The 22,151-nt window shown below is 46.9% G+C and overlaps 2 protein-coding genes across 7 annotated transcripts in view; one reads left to right on the top strand and one right to left on the bottom strand.

The window, feature by feature from the left end:
* GDF5 (growth differentiation factor 5) overlaps positions 1-22,151 on the bottom strand; it is a 73,500-nt gene that overhangs the window by 2,306 nt on the left and 49,043 nt on the right. For 5 of the 6 annotated variants that reach the window (XM_049817575.1, XM_049817570.1, XM_049817574.1 and 2 more), the window contains one exon: positions 894-2,781. In XM_049817575.1, the coding sequence (XP_049673532.1) occupies positions 894-1,527 (634 nt within the window). In that variant the 5' untranslated portion in view covers positions 1,528-2,781. The remainder of the gene's footprint in view (positions 1-893; positions 2,782-22,151) is intronic. The other variant, XM_049817571.1, reaches the window with a different exon arrangement.
* The window catches only part of LOC126045893 (centrosome-associated protein CEP250-like), a 29,628-nt gene continuing 14,596 nt past the window's right edge, over positions 7,120-22,151 (top strand). Inside the window, 10 exon segments of the mRNA XM_049817540.1 lie at positions 7,120-7,220; positions 7,877-7,933; positions 8,659-8,741; positions 9,316-9,481; positions 10,222-10,328; positions 11,378-11,605; positions 12,662-12,806; positions 13,085-13,231; positions 13,422-13,654; positions 15,249-15,440. Coding sequence (XP_049673497.1) covers positions 7,122-7,220; positions 7,877-7,933; positions 8,659-8,741; positions 9,316-9,481; positions 10,222-10,328; positions 11,378-11,605; positions 12,662-12,806; positions 13,085-13,231; positions 13,422-13,654; positions 15,249-15,440 — 1,457 coding nt within the window. The 5' untranslated portion in view covers positions 7,120-7,121.

The following is a 22,151-nucleotide window of genomic DNA, read 5'->3' as shown; positions in this document are numbered from 1 at the left end:
TAGTGTATCATCCCTTCCCAGAAGCCAAGCTATTAATAATTAAATGGCAAACAAATCCAGTCCTTATTATCTTATCAATCCATTACCTTATCAGCTGTACATGACAAAACTCTTACTAATGTCACTGGAAGCAACATGGGGCTTTCCAACCAGAGTGGTAAGGTGAACATCATTCTTTGGACGCCTGGTTATTTCTTGTGTGAAAGCAGACACTAGTCCAAATTTCAAAAAAAAATCGGAACCAGAATGTTGAACCACAAGTTCTGGAGTTCCATAAGTTATTACTCTTGTTAGTCTGTGCTTAGCTGTGGGCTTCTGTAGATAGAAGGTTGGTGGTATTTGAAAGCATGAGCTTCAAGCTAGTATAGATACACCCACTCTATGCTATAATGACTCCTGGATCTACAGTGTAGTTCCTCACAATTCTACCTTGAACAAATCAGGCTGGCCCTTTGATACTGAAACTTGTGGGTTTTTTTCATGGAATAGCCCTGTTCTTAGCATATCATGTGTTTTTAGACATCCTTTACAATAAAATCTGACGTTAGCACTTTCCAGGAGCTAGTTATGAAAAGAAAATAAGACAAACATTTAAAAGGTTTTTAAACACCTAACCATGCAACGACTGATTGATTTTCAACAATATGCATCTAAAATATTTTCTAAATGTTTTGTTTGGCTGCCACACGACCATCTAGTTCTGCCTCTAACTGCATTTTCCAAGATAAGGCAGGACAAAATCTGCAGTAAAGCTGTACGATTTAATTTACATTAATAAGAGCTATTTAACAAAGTATGATTATTTTCTAATACTCTCTACATGTATAAACACACTCAGACATAACTCTCTCTGTCCACACACACACACACACACACACAACCTCCTTTCTTACCTTGTCCTTTGTCTATAAAGCTGGTTATTGTATTGGCAAGTCCAGCCTCCAGTTTTACACTTCCATTAACACCTTTTCTTTCTGCATCTGAGAGAGTCCTGTACAAAGACAGCATGTATTCATGTGGCGTTATAGGGGGATGTCTGAAAGTTTCCTTAGTATCCCTCTGGGTTACAGGCTCTTTAGTCTTTTTGGTTTTGAAAGAATCAGTGTCAGTACTGCTTGTGCCAGTTTTTTTCAAAGCCACCTTGCTGCTAAGATTTTGAACCTTTGGAGTCACTGTCCTTACTCCAGAAGGTCTGCTGGGGAGATGTCCTACCTTGCCCTCCATGGCTGCTGTTCTTGAGAGAACCTTCTTTGATTCATCGTTCTTGGCCAGCAGAGCTCCAGCCTGAACAGCACTGCTTTTAGTCCTAGCCTTTGAGGTCCCAGTACTATATCCATGGCTTGCAGTCCTCAGTGTACCTGCCCGTGCTGAGGGATTCCTCTCTTTTCCTTCTGCTTTTGAAAAACCTAGTTTAGATCCTGGATTACTCTGGCCTGCCTCAGAATTACTCAGCGCTCCAGGAACTAGATCCAGAGACAGCCAAGTCAAATGCCAAAGCAGTAAAGTGAGAAAATGCAGGATTTTCATCCTCTGGTCTTCCTCTGAATGCCACTAAAGAAAAAATCAGAAAAGGTTCCTCCAGTTTGGCAGAAGAAAACATGAAAGAAATTAAAAACCAAAGTCAGCAAAAATGGTTTTCGTTTGAGATTAAAACATTTCAAATCTCGTTGTTCAATACTTGTATCCAGTCCCATAGTGGAAATGCTCATGTACTCAGATATAAGCTCCCCTGACTTCAGTTAGCAGCTATAAAGAACTTGTTCTTGAAAAGAGAAAGTTTACCACCTCGTTTTCTTCTGTAAAACTGACTGAAAACTTGAAGGAGTCCTGTTTAAATCCAAGGGGTTTTTTTTTCCAAGAAGGAAGAATGGCGTAATGCTGCCTCTGTGTTAAAAGGTTTTTTTAAAGTTTTGAATCCTTTCCAGTGAAAATATTTCACACACAGAGACCTGCAGGTGCTCAGAAATCTTTTACAAACCTGAACTCAGGAATTGGAAACGGAATTCCAACAAACCTATTTAATTACTCTCTGATGTCATGCTGTCTAAACTAATTTAACTGTGATATATTTCTTTAAAAAAATCTTCTTTACCCTTTTCATTAGCATGAGTCATACTCTGCCTCATGTGAAACAGCTCCACAGGCTCAAAACTCTAGAGGATGCCTTTTCAAGTGGCAATACGACCTCTACCTTAGCCTTCCATGAACTTCACGTTTAAACAGGACAAACTGCAAGATCAACAACTGAGACCTGTCATACAGTCCACTGGACACATACATTAAAATATTTAAGTATAATGTGTTTAGCTCTTTTTCCAGAGAAACAGTGGCTTCACTTTGTCCTCTGGTGACTGAAGGGCAGAGCCAGCAGCGCAGGCGCTTAACAAAGGTAAAGTTTAATTTTTCACAAACACAATATGGCCATTCCCGCAGTCAGTGTATTTTGGCGTATTTATTGCTATGCTTTAAAAAAATCCATGTAAACCCACTTGGAGATGAAGCTTCTGCCGGTGGGATGCCCGTGGGGTGGGCGGCTGCACAGTGCGGGACAGCAGTGCACCCTGCAGGCAGCCAGCCTCACCCCGAAACTCCAATCTTTCCTCCAGAGGCTGCTGAACGCCAGCCTTTGTTTTAAAATTAGATGCAAAATTTTCAAGAGCTGCCTAGCCCACAGCCGCAAGAAGACTGGTAGTTAGAAACCAGCATTACTTACGTGTCAAGGCTATCCTGCTGCTTTCAGTCACACAAAAGAGAGCGTGGAGCAAGCATGTCTTTCATAAGCTGCAAAAAAATTGAACTGTTGTTGTTCTAAATGAGCCTTTGGGAGATGAGGCACTGGGCTAGATTGAACAGGGATTAATGGGACCCTTCTCTCATCTTGCACTGATGCTAAGCCCGGTCCTCCTCTCTCAGTTTTTTTTCCTAAGGCAACTGAAAAGATACAACAATTTTTAGCTTGCTTTGCACGTGCTGTAGCATTTCCCACCCTGACTAGCATTAGAAACACCAAACTACGTTCATAAATAACAATCTGCAGCCCTTTCTACATGAGGAGCTCTGAATGCTTTATTTTGTTTTGATGGAAGAACTGAAGGATAGAAGAGTCAGTGATTTCACAGATGTCACAAATAAGGTAGACCCAAAAACCCACCCTCCTGATTTTGACCTAATGGCCCTTCTTCTGATGTCAGTTTTAGTTTTGATATTCCCCATCAAAATAAAGCAGCTTTTTGCTGAGTTAATTCTGATGAAACCAGTTCTCAGCAGTCACTCCATGCTATCCCCATGGCCGTCCCAATCATGGCATCCTTTCATCCTTCCCATATTACCCACTTTCCTGCTGGGCAGGAGGTGGCGTGCCATGTCTGATTCTGCGCTGCGGGGGTATTGATTAACTTGCCAGTAAGCCACAAAAACAGCTAAATGTTGAGCTCCCACTTTTAATTTATCCAGCTTCCAGTTTTCACACTTGTAAGAATTTAATATCTTTAAAAGCTCTATTGCTTTATCAAACTTGGCTGAGATTTGCAAATGATTTAAGAGATGGACACGAAAGAGCAGGAGGTAAGACAATGCGATGGGCCTGTCTCTAAGTAAATCAGATTAAAAGCACAATCAATTCTATGTTCAAACAATATTTATGTGTCTGAGATTAATGCAACTTAGTGGGCTAGACAGGCCTAGACAGAAAAAAAAGAGCAAAAGCAAGCAAAGAAAGCTGTGCAAACTATTCTCTTTCTTAAAAGAGGCTCTCTTGAGGCGTTCTCCATCTATGTGCTTGGAACCATGGCAGGACAGTCACTGTACAGAGTCCACTGAGCCCCATGGTCCCCAGAGTGGAATGTTGGCCTTGAATAAGACCCACAGGCTAGGGTGTCCTATTATGGCCCTACACTAATGTGGTGTTATTCCAGCTGGCTAAGCTCAAACTCAACTGGTATCTTCAATATGTAGGCAGAAACGCTCACTCCAGTGCAGGCTTTACATCAGATATAGGACACAGTGGAAGAGATGTTCAAGGCCTATTACTCGTCGCCACTGTCCAAGTTTACATATACCACTCAAGTAGCTTGGTTCATAGAGCCCACTTGTCCTTCTGTGAAGGCAGGTCCTCACACAGAGTGTGTACGGATTTGAAGAAGGAGGACTACCCAGGTCCCTGCTCCTTAGAAGTGCATTGCCTCCTGTTCTCCAGATCATAAGGTTGTCTACATGAGTTCTGCCACCTTCTCAAACAGACAATTTCACTGAGTCACTCTGGACGCTACAGAAAGGGATCACTCTGGGGAGCCGAAGGAACGTTTCGGTGTTGAAAAAGTTGCCATTCCCTAAGGATAAAAAGCCCTACCCAACTCAAGGTATTTGCATGTTCCACATGACAATGAGGTAGACCCTGGAGCCACAGTGCATGGGCCCCTTCCAGGATACGGGCTTCTGCCTGTACTCTTCCTTAATGCTTGGGCACAGGCACACACTAACACCTGATGTTCTCCCCAAAGCACACACTTTGTGCCACCTGTAGATGTTTGTCATTTGGATACAGCACTGCCACTGAACTCCAGCCAACTGACGTCCTACCCAGTGTTGCAGCAGGCGGCAGCAGGGTCCTTCTCAGGGAAAGCTCAGATCACCTGCTTTATCTGTCAGAGGATGCTGCAGAATAAAGGCAGGGGCTGAGCCAAACAGAAAATGCTGGGCTTGCCCTCAGAACCCAGAAATACCTGGGTGCCCTCTAAAATATACTGTATATAGTTGGTTGCCCCAGCATGTCTCCAAGTAGGCTCCGTTGGATACGTGATGCCACAAGTCGGAATCTGTTCACTGCTGCAAACTTGCAGTTTGAGCTGCACATGGAAATCTTTATTCTAGTGATCTATCAGGAATTTAATTTTCCTTTCCCAGGTGAACTAATTTCCAGAAATTACTTACAGGATTGAGTTGAGTAAACTCCATATATTAAGCCATTTGCTGTCACATTTCTTTTACTTATTGAAACTAATTAACATGCTATTTCCATAAGAATTTAGACCTCTGCACCATAGCTTTTTGGGGACTGATTTTTAAAACTATGAAAAGATAATTTTAGGAAGGAACTTAAGAGCTCTGTGCTTTTTGAAAGGAAAGAATTACAGAAAACTCAGAGATGCTGTAATTAAAAATTGTTCTTGTCTTGAGCAAGAGCAAAACAAAGATAATAAATACTAACATGGGAAAACATGGCATAATTTTGAAAGGCTGTGCTACAATGTCGTGATGATAAATAAAAAATTGGAAGTCCAAAGAAAGAACTGTGTCATTGGTTATCAAGAGACTTGGCTACAGCTCTGAACAGTAGTGAGCTATGGATGGGAAAAGCTTAGAGAAAAGCATAGGGGTATAATCCACTACATGTCCTGTCTCATGAACACTAGTACTAAAAAGTATCTGTCTGCTGCAATGATGCATATGTGGTAGGTCCAGAAAGCCAGGCACAGCATGAAGAAGGAAACAGCATTTTTGCATGTCACTTGGAATCAATGGAAAGCCTGATGTCTTGGGATCTGAGTAGTCTCAAAGGAGTGAAGATCCACAATAAGAAAGAATCTCAGGAGACGTTATGCAAGAAGTTCATGTGAAACACCACAGGCAAGAATGAAGCTGGGCCACTGGGAATCAAGCCCCACGATGACAGCCTAGCTGAGGCCACAGCACTTTGCTAGCAAGGCTGGAGAACTCTTGTTTCCACCACAGATCCAAGGACACAGGAGCCTTAGAGTGCTCAGAGATGCCTCCACCATATCCCACACCCCAGACACAGCAGAGAGCGCATGGCTGGAGCCATCCAGCTGCTTGTTGTGACTCTGACAGTTAGTACCTTTGGAGATCAAGCCAATTTTGACCCAAGCAGAGGCTCTGAGCTCCTACCAAGCAGCATTTTAGTTCAGGAAGATATGAAAAGTTAAGACAGTATAAAATGATCCACTCACCCAGCAGCAGTGCTGTATACAGAAGCGCATCATACTTATAGATTGGCATTGTCTAGCTGCAGTTTCAGAAATTTGATTTCTTTTTTATCTTTGTCTCATTTGACAGGAATTTATAGCTTTAAATCAACCTCTCTCTTCATCTTCTGATCAATAAGCTAGAGCTCCTTCAGCTGCTTTGTATAAAGCAGGTGTTCAGAGCTCATTCCCTAAACACTTTTTTGCAATCACTGCTTTACAAGACACTACCCCCAGTTCTGAATATTTTTGGTTTTGCATAGATTTCTAATGATGCTTCAGCTATGTTAAAATACATGGAGCTGAATCCGTCTCAATTATATTGAGGCTTCCACTGTATTGGAGATGATTATCTAGACAGCCTTAATAGTCAAGAGAGAAAAGTAAGATACAAACTCAACTGTAGAAAGTCACACTTAGTAATGACCTGGTTAATGCTTCACCACCTCGCACCATTTGCACACTGCCACACTTCCAACTGCCTGCTATGTGCAAGTGAAAATGTCTTCCACATCAGCCACTGCGAGGGCTGTGGCAGTTGTGGCTACCTTTGCTGCTATTTATGGGACTGGCTTTTGCTGGAAAACCTCCAAGAGCTCTTGGCTTAGCGACCCATCCCCACACTTCAAGTACTTTTGTCCTTGCAGCAATCACTGTTGGCACTCGTCCTGCTCACTGGGTGAGACAAGGGCGGTGTGCAGCTCTCTTCGCATTAAGAGGACCTTACAGAATCACAGGCGATTCGGGAGTTTCTCCTCACAGCCAGCAGGAACACCCGCAGCAATGGGTGACCACCCCTCGCGATTTACCCTCTCTGCCTGGCACGGCCCGTGGCGGGCAGGCTGGCCCAGACCCCGCTGTGGAGCGAGCGGCTGCCGGGGCGGCCTCTCCTCCGCGGCAGCACCGCAGCCCGCCGCCGCACCCTCAGCGAGGAGCGAGGAGCGAGGAGCGAAGAGCGAGAAGCGAGAAGCGAAGCGCCGCCACAGAGCGAGCCCGGCTCTCCCGGTCGCGCCCGGCCGGCAGGGTGAGCCGCTGCGCCCGCCGCGGCAGGCGCCTGAGCGCGGTCCGCCGGGGCAGGCCGCGGAGCAGCCCCCGCCGCGGGGCCCGTCAGGCGGCGGAGCTCGGCTGGAGAGCGGGGGCATGGCGGCGCGGAGCCAGGCCTCCCTGCGGCGCCGGCTGCAGAGCTCGGAGGAGGCGCAGCACCGGCAAGCGGTGCTGGTGCGGAAGCTGCAGGCGAAGGTGAGGAGCGGGGGCGCCGGCCCGGCGGGGAGCTGCCCGGGGCCGGGCCGCGGTGGCGGGGCCGGGGTGCCCGGGCCGCCCGCGCAGCGCTGAGAGGGGCCTCGGCGATGTCGGGGGGCGAAGGCGCGGCCCCAGCGGGGCCCTCCCCGGGGCGTTCCCCGGCGCTGCCGCGGGCGGGACGGCGCCGAGCCCGCAGCTCGGGGGAGGCCCCGGGAGCCGCCCTCCTCCGCCCGGCCCGGCCCGGCCCGTCCCGCTGGGCGCCTGGCCCTGCCGCTGTCACCCTGCCGAGCCTCTCGTGAGGGCTTGTCCGTCCTGAAATAAAGCAGCCCCCCGGCTCGCAGGCGCCTTTGTTGGGCCACGTTAGCAGGGGGCTGTCCCAGAGGCAGGAGCCGAGCCGGCGGGGGTGGTTTGGGGCGGCCCCGGGCCGAGGCAGGCAGCTCTTAGGGTGAGCAGGTAGCAGTACGTGGAAAAGAAGCCCCGTCTCAGGAGATAAAGTGAAGCTTCCCTGTATGGTAACGACTTCTTGTGGGCGGCATCGGCAGCGCTGTGAAACGCACTGTGCTTGGGCTGTAAAGACTTGGAGAAAAGCTAATGCAGGAGGAGCCGAGCCTGTCACAAGCTGCATTCGCTCATCTTCATTCTATGTCTCCGTCCAGGTACTGCAGTACCGGACTCGGTGTCGAGAGTTGGAGCAGCAGCTGGCAGCAGGAGGGGTGAGTGTGCAGGTTGCCAAGTAAAGACCGTGTAGGTAGCGTTTGTTAACGCGGGCCAAAGCAAGCTCCCCAAAGCAATGGCAGAGGGCAGAGGGAAGCAAGATTTTGCTGCCTGAGGGTTTAAAGAAGCGCTGTAAGCTTGCCTGCGAGTGTTTTGTCCAGTTGCCGTGCTTGGAGGAGCCAGTGGTCCCAGAAATGCGGGTGCAGGAAACCCTGTGGAGGGGGGGTTTAGTTTTGAGAAAGAGTGCTTTATTGCTGGCGTAACATTTTGTCCTAGGGCTCAGGAGAGGGCTACACTGCCTGTTAGGTTCTATGGCCGTCTCTGAAAAAGAGCGGGTTGAAACGTGGCATTTTGGAAGGCAAGAATGCTGGCGTTCAGCATATGGCTATGGGCTTTTCTTTCTGCTTCACGGCTAAAGCAAACCTAGGAAGAACAAAGGGTGGGAGAGTAGGAGAGCGTTCCCAGGCTTCAAGTCGAAGAGAGCACTCACGGTTGTGAGCTAAGGAGACCTAGCTGCGAGAGTGCCACAGTGCGGGACTGAGGAGAGCTGCTCGCATTGAGCACCACCCTTCCCCTCCCTTGCTCTCCATAGTCACGACACTGTTACGCCTGGAAGAAGCCACGAGCTCCTGAGCTACCCAAGCGAATGGAGCGGAAAGCGGTGGATGCTAACAGCAGTGAAGGGAAGGCGAGAATTTGACTAAACTTTTCCTTTCTTCTGAAGGGACCCCTTCCAGGCAGGTGGGAAGCCACAGAAGACCAGAGCCTGGAGAAAGCACTGCTTCGGGTGGAAGAGGAGCAGCAGAGGTACAAGGAAGAAGCGTTCCCTCATACCTGGTATCCTGGATGCTCGTGGAAGTGAGGGAAAACCTGTCAGTGCTCCCTGGTCTCCCCAAGGGGAGCAGTTGGGCAAGCTGCTTTGAAAGCAGAAAGGTCCACAGTCTTGTTTTCTGTGGTGCAGTAATAGTGTTGTGTGCTGAATGGCTCTGTTTTGAGCGGGGGGGTTATTCCGGGTGACTTCCAAAGGTCCGTTTCCAGGCTAAATTATTCTGTGGTTCAGTAGGTGAGCGGGTCAGGAGAGTGCTAGAGAAAGGCGATGCATCCGGTGATCAGACAGCACGAAGGGGAGGCAAGACGTGAACTGTGGGCATCGTCAAAGTAGAAGGGGAAACCGAAATTGGAGGTGGAAGTAGAAGGCTTAAAGCAAGGAGAAGCAAATGAGCATGCCATCACAGAGAGATCTTAGTTAATCCTAGAAAGCACTTTTAGGGCCTCTCAGTTTGACAACAAAGTCAGTGTTGAGGGAGTTGGGAAATCACGGAGACGCTGCTTGTGGATAGCAGTCGTTCAGTGACCTCGTTGCTGTTTCTCCCTTTCCAAGGTGTGAGAATCTGGCAGAAGTGAACACTCTCCTGCAGGAACACCTCGATGAAGCGAATGCGGTTAATTCAGCCCTTAAAGAAGACGTTGGAAGACTGACGGTGGATTGGATGAGGGCCCGGGAGGAGCTGGAAGTGAAGGAGAGCGAGTGGCGCAGTGAACGTGAGGTAAGGCTGGGCGACGGGAACGTCGGACGCGATGCCGGGGTGGAATGAGAATGGGTTTTATTTCTGGCCTAGAGAACTTGCCGTGTGAAAGTCGTGGCACCGTTGAGGATGTATTGGTGTTTATGAGCAGAAGACAGGGGTGTGAGATGGAGGAGTGTCAGCAAATTGTGGTGATGGAAGATGCCCGCGTGCTGTGACCGTACTGGTCGTTCTCAAAGGCAAATGCTTGCTCTTGCTGGTCACTGGAGGGCAGTGACACATGAACGCTCGTCTGTTTTTTAATAGTTCCTAAATCTCTGTCTGCAGCAGTGGAGACCGAAGAGAGGTCTGTGTGTTTTCGGATTCAGGGTAGCCAACAGAAGAACAAGACAGGCCTCCCTTACTAATAGGCTGTTGTAAGCAAATCTGACACTGGTCTTGGAGGGGCTTGTTTTTGTCTTCCTCCACCGAGCCTGTTAGACACCTCTGCAAGGCGAGATGATGAATCGCGATCGGTTTGCTGTGTTGATACCCGCTCCTGCAGGGGAAGTGTGGCTGTTCCCTTCTTTGCAGTCAGGTGGCAGGTCTACTGAGGATGCCTCTGTGGTGGCTCTTCAGTCCTTGATGCTCCCCCCTGCCCCCGCTGGAATAGTTCTTAAAGGAGACTCGGTGATGACGGTTGTACCCTCTCCTCTCTGAAAGGCTTGTACAGTGACAGCGAAGGCTGAATTGGCATTTCTTTTTTGTCTTTGCCTGTTTAGCTTTATGACAGCTACCTAAGGGGTGAACGCAGCCGTCTACTCAGCCTGTGGCATCAGGTGGTCACCTTCCGCTGTCATTTCCTGGAAATGAAGACTGCCACTGACCGGTGAGTAGAAGTGAAGGCTAGATCTCGTTGCAGAAAAAACATAGCTTCCCTTCACAGCTGCTTTTTGAGCCTTGATGTTATGCTAGCTGCGGCTAAAGATACAATTTCTCCTTTGGTAGTCTGAAGCGATGGCATTAAGCATGCCTTAGGCTATATTCCGAATCATTTTGTTTGATGCTGGTTTTCAGATAAAGCTGAGGGGCTCAGGCTATAAGCAATGCAGAGGCCCTGAACAGGTGAACTTGGCTATGGTGATGTTTGGGCATATTAACACAGACACAGGCATATGTGGGCGAGTTGGGAGAGACTCACCAAAGCTATGCATGCAGCATGTGGAGCGGTCCCCTTTTACGGAGTGGTTAAAATTTGCCTTAAATCTCACTGTCTTTCCTTTCCCACTGCTCCTGATGGAAAGATCATTCGTGAATATGTATGTAGTTATTTTTTCCTTCTCATTTCCAGCCTACGTTTATCCTGGTCAGTTTGCATCCGCTTGTTCCTGTACCAACACTGTTGAGAGAAAGAATAGCTTCTCTACCCTGCTATTACATTTCTCCAATTGATTTTGCTTAGTTTGATCCCTCCCTTTTACGACTGTTTTCTTGTTCTTGGGCCCTCTGAGGTTCCTTTCTCACAGGTGCCTTCTGTGCAGAGACAAATAGCGTAGCCTAAGAGTAAATTCTTCTGTGTCAGCATGCAATTTCAAGCTCTGGGTTACCGTCAGCCGTTTACCTTCTTTGGTGATAAGCTTTCCTTAATGCGTAGAGTATGCCTGACCCGCTAGTTAATTCTCGAAGCCTTCTGGCTGTTCCGTACATTTCCTATTCTCTCTGGGGAGAAAATAGATTCATTCCTCAACCATCAAACAGACCCATTGCCCAAGGATCAAGATGTGTCCTGATCCCAAAGTGTCAGGTGAACGATTCGTCCCCAGCGAAGATGTCGTCTTTCCTGCCGGCTTTTGCTGTTGCGCAATTACATGCTTCGGAAGCGAGCCAGCTGATAAAGTTGGTGGTGTGAACATTACCTCTTTCTTGATTCTTCTTCAGAGATTTGTCAGAGCTGAAGGCAGAGCAAATGAGGCTTTCTGGATCTATACTTGTAAACTGCTCCCGCCTAAACTGTGGCGTACGGCCCTGGGCACCCGTTACGCCGGGTAGAGCTGTCCTCGAGGATCAGGCACAGCAGCAAGCAGGAGAGGAAATAAGCCAGAAGACTTGGGAAGTGATGCACTTACCAGTCGAAGGGGACCTGGAGAAGAAGGAGCTTCAGGACAGGTGAGTGTGTTTTCAACTTTGCTGTTAGCAGCGTTATCTTCTGTGGGTGCTTGTTGGATTCATAGGATGGGCTGTGTTCACGTTTAAAACGCACCCATTCTGCACAGCCTTGTTCCTGTCCCTAGTCAAACTATTGCCTTCAACAGAACGGATAGAAAAAACTGTCTGACAGACAGAAGCTCTTGTGAGGAAGGCAGGACTGGAAAAGAGATGGCATATTACAATGTTTTTGCTGTTAACTGATTCTTGGTGAGAAATGGAGACGAGCGTAAAGAGAGCTGTGTCTCTTGCACAGCCCTTTTGCTACCCAGGGCTGTGCTAAAGGAGTTGGGAGGAATTTGCACAGGACCATCATACGCAACGTAGCCCCTCCGTACTGCCGTTTCCACACTATACTAAGTGCAGAAGGCCTTTGGGGCAAGGAGTGCCATTTTGCAACATCACACATACGAACCTGAATCATCCTGTGATTATTAGTTTGGGAAATTCGTACACATCTCCCCAGATAGATTGCCAGCTCTTTCATCAGTTCACTGCTGAAGGCAAAAGTAATTGTGGGACTATTAAGGTGGACTGTAAAAGTCTGTCTTACCCAAGGAAGAACTTTGGAAAGTCTTGTGTGCAACATATGAAAGAGGAGAGGGAGAACTAACAGGGGGGAAGCTGTTAGCTACCTGAAAGGCGGTTGTGGTGAGGTGGGTGTCGGTCTCTTTTCCCGAGTAACAAGTGATAGGACGAGAGGAAACGGCCTCAAGTTGTGCCAGGGGAGGCTTAGATTGGATATTGGGAAAAATTTCTTCACTGAAAGGGTTGTCAGGCGTTGGGACAGGCTGCCCGGGGAAGTGGTTGAGCCCTGGAGGTATTTCGAAGACATGTAGAGTGTGGTGCTTAGGGACGCGGTTTACTGGTGGACTTGGCAGTGTTAGGTTTGTGGTTGGACTCGATGATCTCAAAGGTCTTTTGCAACCTAAATGATTCTATGATTCTATACTCGTCGTTTTGGAAACGAGAATGTTTTTTGCGTTAAAAACTTGTTTGTCTTTCCCCTTCTCATAGACTGAAGGACTTAGCTGCACTTGAAGGAGAACACTCATTATTACAGAGCGAGTTGGTAGTCGCAAGAGCGATGCTGGAGGAATCGCACCTTCAGAGGGATCTGCTGAAGCAAGAGAAACACGAGCTTACCGTGGCACTGGAAAAGGTATGGTCACCTTATTCCGAGGCAGCACTTGTGGGAGAGGCAGTTGTGATAGCAAGACCACCACAGATGGTGTTTCTGGCAGTAGAAGCCAGGGACAATGTTGTCCTTGGAAAATGGTGGTCGGACCACAGAGTCTCTCTGGTGTAGTTAGTGCCCACGTGCTTGTTGGGAACGCGGAACTGGGAGTGTGTCAGAGACACAACAGGGGACCTGGAGTTGCTGCTTGAGGTCAGGGATTTTCCTGTCTTTGTTGTCATGTTGTTCTTTTGTCTCTGCAGGCAGAGCAGTCAGTAGCAGAGTTGACAGGGGCTCAGAATAAGCTGACTGCTGAAATAGCCGATCTAAAAATTGCAGCAGTGAACATGAGCAGTATCAACGAAGCTCTTGCATTGGATAAAGTGCAGCTGAACAAACTCGTGTTGCAGGTGAGCAGAGTTGTCAAAGATCTTGCCAGGTGTTTGTCTCCAGCTGCTGCTGCTGCTTCTCAGCCTTCTTGCCTTCGGACAGTATGACTGTCTGAATGTGGAAACGTAGCTCTTTTCCCTGTCCAAGCCGAAGCTCCTACAGAGTAAACCTTACTGTTATTTTATTTCCTCTGTGCTTCTGTGATTGTAGCTGGAGCAAGAGCATGACGTTCTGTCAGGCAAAGTGGACGAGATGGAGAGAGCAAAGATCTGTGACCAGGAGAAGCTGAACTTGTGTGAAAGAGCAAATGAGGCGCTGAGCGCAGAGAAAGCCCACCTGGAGCAGCTGCTGAAGAAAGCAGGGGAGCAACAGGAGGGGCTGCAGGCAGAGCTGAGGATGCTGGCAGAGGAGAAGGCAGAAACCCAAGAGAAACTCAATGAGGTGAGACCAAAAACCTGGTGCTTTCTGGGTGGGCTTTTGGCTGCTTGGCTCAGTGAAGCTGTATCTGTTGGATTCTGCAGTGTTTTTTGTCAAGGAGACACATGGTAGCGCTGGGGGTCTGACGGCCTTGTTTACTTCCTTCTGGAAATGTGTTGGTGGTTTGCAGAGCTGTTGTGCAATTCTCTGGGTCATCCTCTGCTTCTACAGATTCCTTTAATCCACCTGTCTGTGTTGGCCTCCTTTTTGGCTTTTGATAAGCTGCAGAGAGGTGATTTGCCTTGCCCACGAATCTGCGTGAGGCTACTACTCTCACATGCATCGAAGGAAGCAAACAGGGTAGCTCTTCACCCATTTTCTGAGGCCAAAAACCCCTGGGGCTGCATGTTTCTATTTACGCTTTTTGTTGTGAGGTCTGCAACTTTCCAAGCTCCGCTTGTTGGGGCCTAGAGGGCGGGACAAAGGGGCAAGTCAGCGTCTGCTGTCTTGTACTGCTAAGAACAGGAATGACATCCTGAAATTGTTGAAACTGTATTTTAGGACATACGTGCCGCTTTGAATTGCTAGATCCTCTTTAGGCTTTGAGGGAGAAGCTGAGAAAGAGGTGATCACAGAAGACTGTTTACTCTGGAATAACTGGTTTTGGTAGAGTGGAAGAAGAGCTTGGGAGAATTGTATCGCTGGAGGAGACTAGGGAGTTTGCCATCCTTTCAGTGTCGGTTTCATAATGTACAATCTTAGGTCTTATGGGGTAACTTTGAGAGGAGAATTGTTTGTTTCTGATGGTCTGTTCTCTGTTAGACAGTCTTAGTTTTGGAGTACGTGGTCTGTTTGGCAAATACCCATCAGAGGTGTATTGGCATCACTGCAGAAGAAAGCCAAAAAACGACAGTTAGTCTTCAGGCTTGAATGCCAGCGAGGTCTATTGGACAACTTGTTTGTGTAAGACAAGTAAACAGTATTGTTGACATGAACTACTGTCCAAGTAGAGTCTACCATCTCTTTGGCCACACCAGCCGGACTTCCGTAAATCACTGAATGACACTGCTCACCACAAGGGCTGTTTCCCTGCCAAGGATCACCTCGTTGCATCCAACTGCTGTACACACTGAAGTAGGTGTGTGGTGGTGTTTTGCGACAAGGTGACGCTTTGATGTTGGTTTTTTCTTCTTCTAGAAGGAGAAACCATGTGTATTTCCACTTTGTTTGGCGAGCAAAGTTGCTCTTGCTCAACGGTTCCTGGAAATTTCCAGCACTGGAATAGATTCTGATAGAATTTTAGTTTGCAAGGTGGCAGTTGTGGAAGATGTGGTATTTTTGCATGAAAAGATGTAGTCTGGGGTGTGTACGTTTGTCCTGAAGGGGCCGCCTGGTCCCAGGCAACCCAGCAGGGCCTTATTACACATGGCTTTCAGGTTAACAGCCCTAGTGCCTTTTGGCAGCCCAGGCTGTTAGGGCGGTATGAAGCAGATGCTCTTAAACTTTCAGGCCAGAGTACCGGAGCTCTTTCTCCTCTAGCTGATTCAGAAGTGGCACTGGCTGGCTCTGCACAGAACTCCAGAGAAAGGACTCTAACTGTATTTTGTCCCGCTTTCAAGATCACCGCCAGCAAGAGTCAGCTAGCAGTGGTCTGGAGCAGTTGCGGCAGGAGTCCTCTCGCCAAGGGCAGGCACTGGCCAACGTATCCAAAGAGAAGGAATTGCTGGCGCACGAGAAGGCTGCCCTAGAGCTGCGACTGGCAGCCACAGAGCAGGACAGATGAGGCCTTGCAGAGCAGCTGGCAGAGGCCAGGTAAAGGCAGGGGGGAGACCCTAGGCAGGAGATTATTTAATGTCTGTAATTATAGAGGTGATAATCATTACACAAGGATTCATTGCATTCTGTATGCTTTTCAGCTGTTTTCACCTTCCATGGTGTCTTGGTTTAACCCCATCCAGCCACTAAGCACTACGCAGCCACTCACTCGCTCCCCCCCCATCCAGTGGGATGGGGGAGAAAATCGGGAAAAGAAGTAAAACTTGTGGTTTGAGATAAGAACGGGTTAATAGAACAGAAAAGAAGAAACTGATAATGATGATGATAACACTAATAAAATGACAACAGGAGTAATAAAAGGATTGGAATGTACAAATGATGCACAGTGCAATTGCTCACCACCCACCAACCAACACCCAGCTAGTCCCCGAGTGGCAATTCCCTCCCCCACCTCCCAGTTCCTATATTAAATGGGTTGTCACATGGTATGGAATACCCCGTCGGCCAGTTTGGGTCAGGTGTCCTGGCTGTGTCCTGTGCCAACTACTTGTGCCCCTCCAGCTTTCTCGCTGGCTGGGCATGAGAAGCTGAAAAATCCTTGACTGTAGTCTAAACACTACTGAGCAACAACTGAAAACATCAGTGTTATCAACATTCTTCGCATACTGAACTCAAAACACAGCACTGTACCAGCTACTAGGAAGACAGTTAACTCTATCCCAGCTGAAACCAGGACAGTATCCACCCCTTATTCTATACCACTGACATCATTCTCGGTTCCCATACCTTTAGTTACATTAGTTACATCCTGATCAATCATCATCATCTTTCCATCCCTTTGAGACATAGGAACAATGATAGATATAGATATAGATATATATATATATACATACACACAGATATCATTCATATACTTTATGGGTTATGTTCATAAAACATTTGTTGAGTTCATCTAGTTTCCGACTCTGGGCTCCATCTGTCATACCGGTCTGTTTGGGCAGGAGGGATGGTGCAAAGTCCTCTCAGTCAGTAGAGCAGAATTGGGCTTCAGTGCGGTGTGACGAGCAGATGACATTTGACGCAGCAGGAGGATGGTGTGCACCGTTGGATTGGTGCATGCTGGAGTCAGTTCTGGTTCCATCACTACTGAGCTTTGCTCAGTTTTATCACAGTTCTTTCTTGCTTGATCTAAGTGATTCTTACTATAGTACTATGGATATAGCATATAACAATTATAGTAATGATAACATACAGTAGCAGGGTTATATAGCAACTAATATCATACAGTTTAATTCTGGCTATTCTCACCTAAAATCAAATCCCCTTTAGGCACACATCAGACTTCTCCATCTTTTCGCATCACCCACCAAGTGCACCCAGGCCCTTGAGCAAAAGCAATCCCACGAATGTGTTTACCTTTGCCTGAGGCAGGAGTAACCCAGACTGTCTTCTGTAACATATTTTTTTATGTGCACTACAGGGACTTTATCCTCTTCTACAGTATGTAAAAATTCTGACTGGGCAGGGCCACTCCAATTGGCAGATCCTCTGGTGTTGACTAACCAGGTGGCTTTTGCTAAATGTGTATCCCAATGTTTGAAAGTTCTGCCCCGCCCCCCCCCTTGCTTTCAATGTAGCCTTTAACAGTCCATTGTATCGCTCAATTTTCCCAGAGGCTGGTGCACGATAGGGGATATGATACACCCACTCAATGCCATGCTCTTTGGCCCAGGTGTCTATGAGGTTGTTTCGGAAATGAGTCCCATTGTCTGACTCAATTCTTTCTGGGGTGCCATGTCGCCACAAGACCTGCTTCTCAAGGCCCAGGATAGTGTTCCGGGCAGTGGCATGGGGTACAGAATATGTTTCCAGCCATCTGGTGGTTGCTTCCACCATTGTAAGCACATAGCACTTGCCTTGGCGAGTTTGTGGGAGTGTGATATAGTCAATCTGCCAGGCCTCCCCATATTTATATTTCAGCCATTGCCCTCCATACCACAGGGGCTTTAACCCCTTGGCTTGCTTAATTACAGCACGTTTCACATTCATGGATAACCTGCACAGTAGCGTCCATGGTCAAGTCCACCCCTCGACCATGAGCCCATCTATATGGTGCATCTCTTCCCTGATGGCCTGAAGTATCATGGGCCCACCGAGCCATAAATAGCTCACCCTTATGTTGCCAGTCCAGGTCCACCTGAGCCACTTCAATCTTGGCAGCCTGATCCACCTGTTGGTTGTTTCAATGTTCTTCAGTGGCCCGACCCTTGGGTACGTGAGCATATACATGATGTACTTCTACAACCAGATTCTCTAGCCGGGACACAATATCTTGCCACAGTGCGGAAGCCCGAATGGGTTTACCTCTGCGCTGCCAGTTGCTCTGCTTCCATTGCTGTAACCACCCCCACAGGGCATTTGCCACTATCCATGAGTCAGTGTAGAGATAGAGCACTGGCCACTTTTCTCTTTCAGCAATGTCTAACACTAGCTGGATGGCTTTCACCTCTGCAAACTGACTCAATTCACCTTCTCCTTCAGCAGTTTCTGCAACTTGTCATATAGGACTCCATACAGCAGCTTTCTACCTTCGATGCTTTCCCACAATGCGACAGGACCCATCAGTGAACAGGGCATATTGCCTCTCATTTTCTGGCAGTTTATTATACAGCGGGGCTTCTTCAGCACGTGCCACCTCCTCCTCTGGTGACATTCCAAAATCTTTGCCTTCTGGCCAGTCTGTGATCACTTCTAAAATTCCTGGGCGACTGAGGTTTCCTATGCGAGCCCATTGTGTGATCAGTGCGATCCACTTACTCCACGTGGTGTCAGTCGTATGATGTGTAGAGGAGACCCTCCCTTTGAACATCCAGCCCAGCACTGGCAGTTGGGTTGCTAAGAGGAGCTGTGTCTCTCTACCAACCACTTCTGAGGCGGCTCGAACTCCTTCATATGCTGCCAATAACTCTTTTTCAGTTGGAGTATAGCGAGCCTCGGATCCTCGATATCCCCGACTCCAAAACCGCAGGGGTCAGCCTCGGGTCTCCCTAGGTGCTTTCTGCCAGAGGCTCCAGGTAGGGCCATTCTCTCCAGCTGCAGTATAAAGCACATTTTTAACATCTTGTCCTGTCTGGACTGGTCCAAGGGCTACTGCATGAACAGTCTCCTGTTTAATTTGTTCAAAGGCTTGTTGTTGCTCAGGGCCCCATTTAAAATCATTCTTCTTCTGGGTTGCTTGATAGAGAGGGCTTACAATCAAACTGTAGTTTGGAATATGCATTCTCCAAAACCCCACGACACCTAAGAAGGCCTGTGTTTCCTTTTTATTGTTCGGTGGAGACATAGCTGCTATTTTGTTAATCACGTCCATTGGGATCCGACAATGTCCATCTTGCCATTTTATTCCCCAAAACTGGATCTCCTGTGCAGGTCCCTTGACCTTACTTTCTTTTATGGCAAAACTGGCTTTCAGAAGGATTTGGATTATTTTCTTCCCTTTCTCAAAGACTTCTTCTGCCATGTTGCCCCATACGATGATGTCATCAATGTATTGCAGGTGTTCCAGAACCTCACCTTTTTCCAGTGCAGTCTGGATTAGTCCATGGCAAATGGTGGGGCTGTGTTTCCACTGCGGAGAGTTTCGAGCAGGGAAGACACAGAACACTCAATATGAGATCCTGCAAGCGTCTTCAATCTTTATTTCTAACAGGGTTCTTTTATATGATTTCTGTAACATATGCCTACTAGCCATTCTCTTATTGGTTATATGATAAAAAGGTTACACTCACATACTGCACGTACTCGCGGTCATCAGCTACTTATTTTTACATTTCTTTAACCACAACTTCTCTTCACCAAGTTCCTTACTTTCGTCGCCGTCTTGTCTCAGCAGAAATCTTCTTGTTTGCACAGCACCTACACAGACTTGTGACCCTGTTCCATTAACCATTCCTCAACAATTCCCCCTTTTTCTTTTTGTTGAACAATCCAAACCTGCTTTACAACCGATTCTAAACCCTTCTTCATACAAGAAAAAGCACAACAAATGATAACAAATACAATAATAATAATAACAAAAAACCGAATGCCTTCCTTCATCAAGGTTTTTAACCAACCGGTAATTCCCCATTTCTCAAACCAGTCATCAACAGGATTTGCAACTACAATAAGCTTTTTCATGTTATCTTGCAATTGAGAAAGTTTCTTATGAATAGATTCAGAGTGATCAGAAAGATTCATACAACACATTCCTTCAAACTCTTCACAACCGTGTCCCTGTGCTAACAACAAAAAATCAATGGCAGCTCGATTTTGCAACAAGGTATGCCGTATACTATCAACATCAGTAACGAGTTCATCTAGAGGTAATATTAATTTGTTTTCCTGTCCAACAAGCTAGTCGTTTTAATTGGGTTAGTGCTTTGGTAGAGGCAACTTGAGGTGTAAAAAGAGATGCTAAAATAACAGTCGGACGTTCCCACAATTCCACATTATCTTTACATTCAGGATCCAATTGATATATATCACGTCTGACACGTTTAGATTTGTGACTTATATTACTCATATCTAACAATTGATGAATGCTGGGGGCAAACAACGTTAATTTGCCAAGATAACATGGTCCCCCTTGTGCTTTTGCGGGTATGGCTGGCCAAGCACGATCCCCACAAATAAGAAATATCCCTGGTGGTAACATTTTTGCCTTTTTCACTTTGTCATACCCGGTTACGGGCCAGTTCCAACTATTACAATAACCAGTAATGTTATAATACCAAAAAGATTTAGGGGTAATCCAGATACTATCATTTCTCGGCTTTTCAGGTTTAAAGTTTTTGATTTTAACCAAATCTTTACCTTGATAATTTCCGAAAGTTAAACAATATTCTCCAGGTATAGACCCCAAAATATCAAGTTCCTGAGGTTCTATACCAGTAACATTCAATTTTTTAATAATGTTATATGTCTGGGCTCCTAAAGGATTTATGGAGATATTTAATATGTCACACCAATTGTATCTGATTAATCCAGACCAAATGGTACAGAAATCAGTCTTTGCTTGATTTAGATCATCATAAATTTTGGTTGTCGTCCAAGGCTCAAATCCTTTCATGTTTTTTAAAGGGACCCCAATTAAACACGTACGAAACGGATCAGACGGGGTAGCTAATGATAGACAAAATGAATCCTGTCCTGTCTCGTTAGCCCAAGTAATCCACATATTCTGTCGAAGGTCAATCTTGTGAAGGTTTAATATGTCCCAATGCTAATTGTTCATCTACCAACATTTCTGCTTGTTCCAGACTTTCCTTCCTTAGCGGCCACTGTTCGATCCAGACAGGTTCATCATTTGTCCAAACTAAAGGAATCGGGAAAGTCCAATCAGTGACTGCTCCTAAAAAGGTGACTCAGTTGTCAATCTTACTCCTAACTGGAGAAGAATATCTCGCCCAATCAGGGCTGAAACTCCATGAGGCAAGGGCATTACAGTAATTGTGGCATTGGTTTTTCTTCCATCCAGATAAACTACAATCCTATCCTGACTTTGTTGAATACTAACTGTTCCTCCAACTCCTTCCACGCCTCCAGCAACAGTCCTTGTTGGCCATGATTCTGGCCAAGAATGTCTGCTAACGATAGAAATATCAGCTCCAGTGACCAACAAAGCTTGTAAAATAACTCTCTCCCCTTTATTTTCCAGAGTGACTGTTGTTATTGGTCTTTCTGTGAGAGGCATGGATAACATCACTAATCCTCCTGTCGAGCCGAATCCTCTGTCACCTCTAGTTTGTTGATTTCCAGTTGTCATTCCCTTAGTTAATTGTAACAATGGCACCAACTGTGCTATCTTGCTTCCCTTCGGTATAACAATTGGAGGAAACAAAGTTTGTGCTACAATATAGATTTCACCTTCAAAGTCACTGTCTATTACTCCAGGTAGCACAAATATTCCTTTTATTCCACTTGATGAACGTCCCAACAGCAATGCCCTTTGTCTTTCGCCATTTATAATTATTGGTCCGCATACTCCTGTAGCAATCCTTTGTGGTTTAGTGTCAATAAGTGCAACATCTACTGCTGTTGCCAAGTCCAATCCGAGGCTGCCATGTGTTGCTGGGGATAGTTGTCCTGCTGAGATGAGTTGAGATGTGGCTCTGGAGCTGGTGTAGGGTGGTCCCTCAATGATGCTGGAGCCGCGATTGGTGTCCTCGCGCTGCGACCCCTCGCGCTCGACGTCCCGTTTCCCGATCGACGGCACACAGTGGTACTGTGGGTGTCTTGTCGGCAGTTCTGGCACCAAACTCCTGGCTCCCTACACTGTTGTCTCTTATGACCCAGCTTCCCACATCTGTAACACTTAAACTTTCCACCCCTACTATCACTAAAGCCTCTATTGCCCCCTAATGGTTTTAAAGGTGCAAGGGCGGCTGCAAAGGCTTGCTGTTGTTGTTGCTGACCTTCAATTAACTTTTCCCCTAGTTTCTCTAATGATTCCACTAACATTGCCTGTGGACCTACAGGGACCTTGCTCATACGGTCTAACATTAGTTCAATTGGTGCATCAGCTGGCAAGGTAACCAATACAGCTCTGGTGGCAGCGTTACAGTTTTCCAAGGCACATTGTCGCAACAGTGCAGCTTTTAGAGCCGGAGGCATATTTGCCTTATTCAAGGCTGCTGTGAGCCTATCCACAAAGGCTGCAAAGGGCTCCTGGGTTCCCTGTTTGATTGACATATATGATGGAGTGGC

This window comes from Accipiter gentilis, chromosome 14 (genome assembly GCF_929443795.1).
Source record: "Accipiter gentilis chromosome 14, bAccGen1.1, whole genome shotgun sequence".
Lineage (NCBI taxonomy): Eukaryota > Metazoa > Chordata > Aves > Accipitriformes > Accipitridae > Astur > Astur gentilis.
This window is presented reverse-complemented; position numbering and strand designations above follow the sequence as displayed.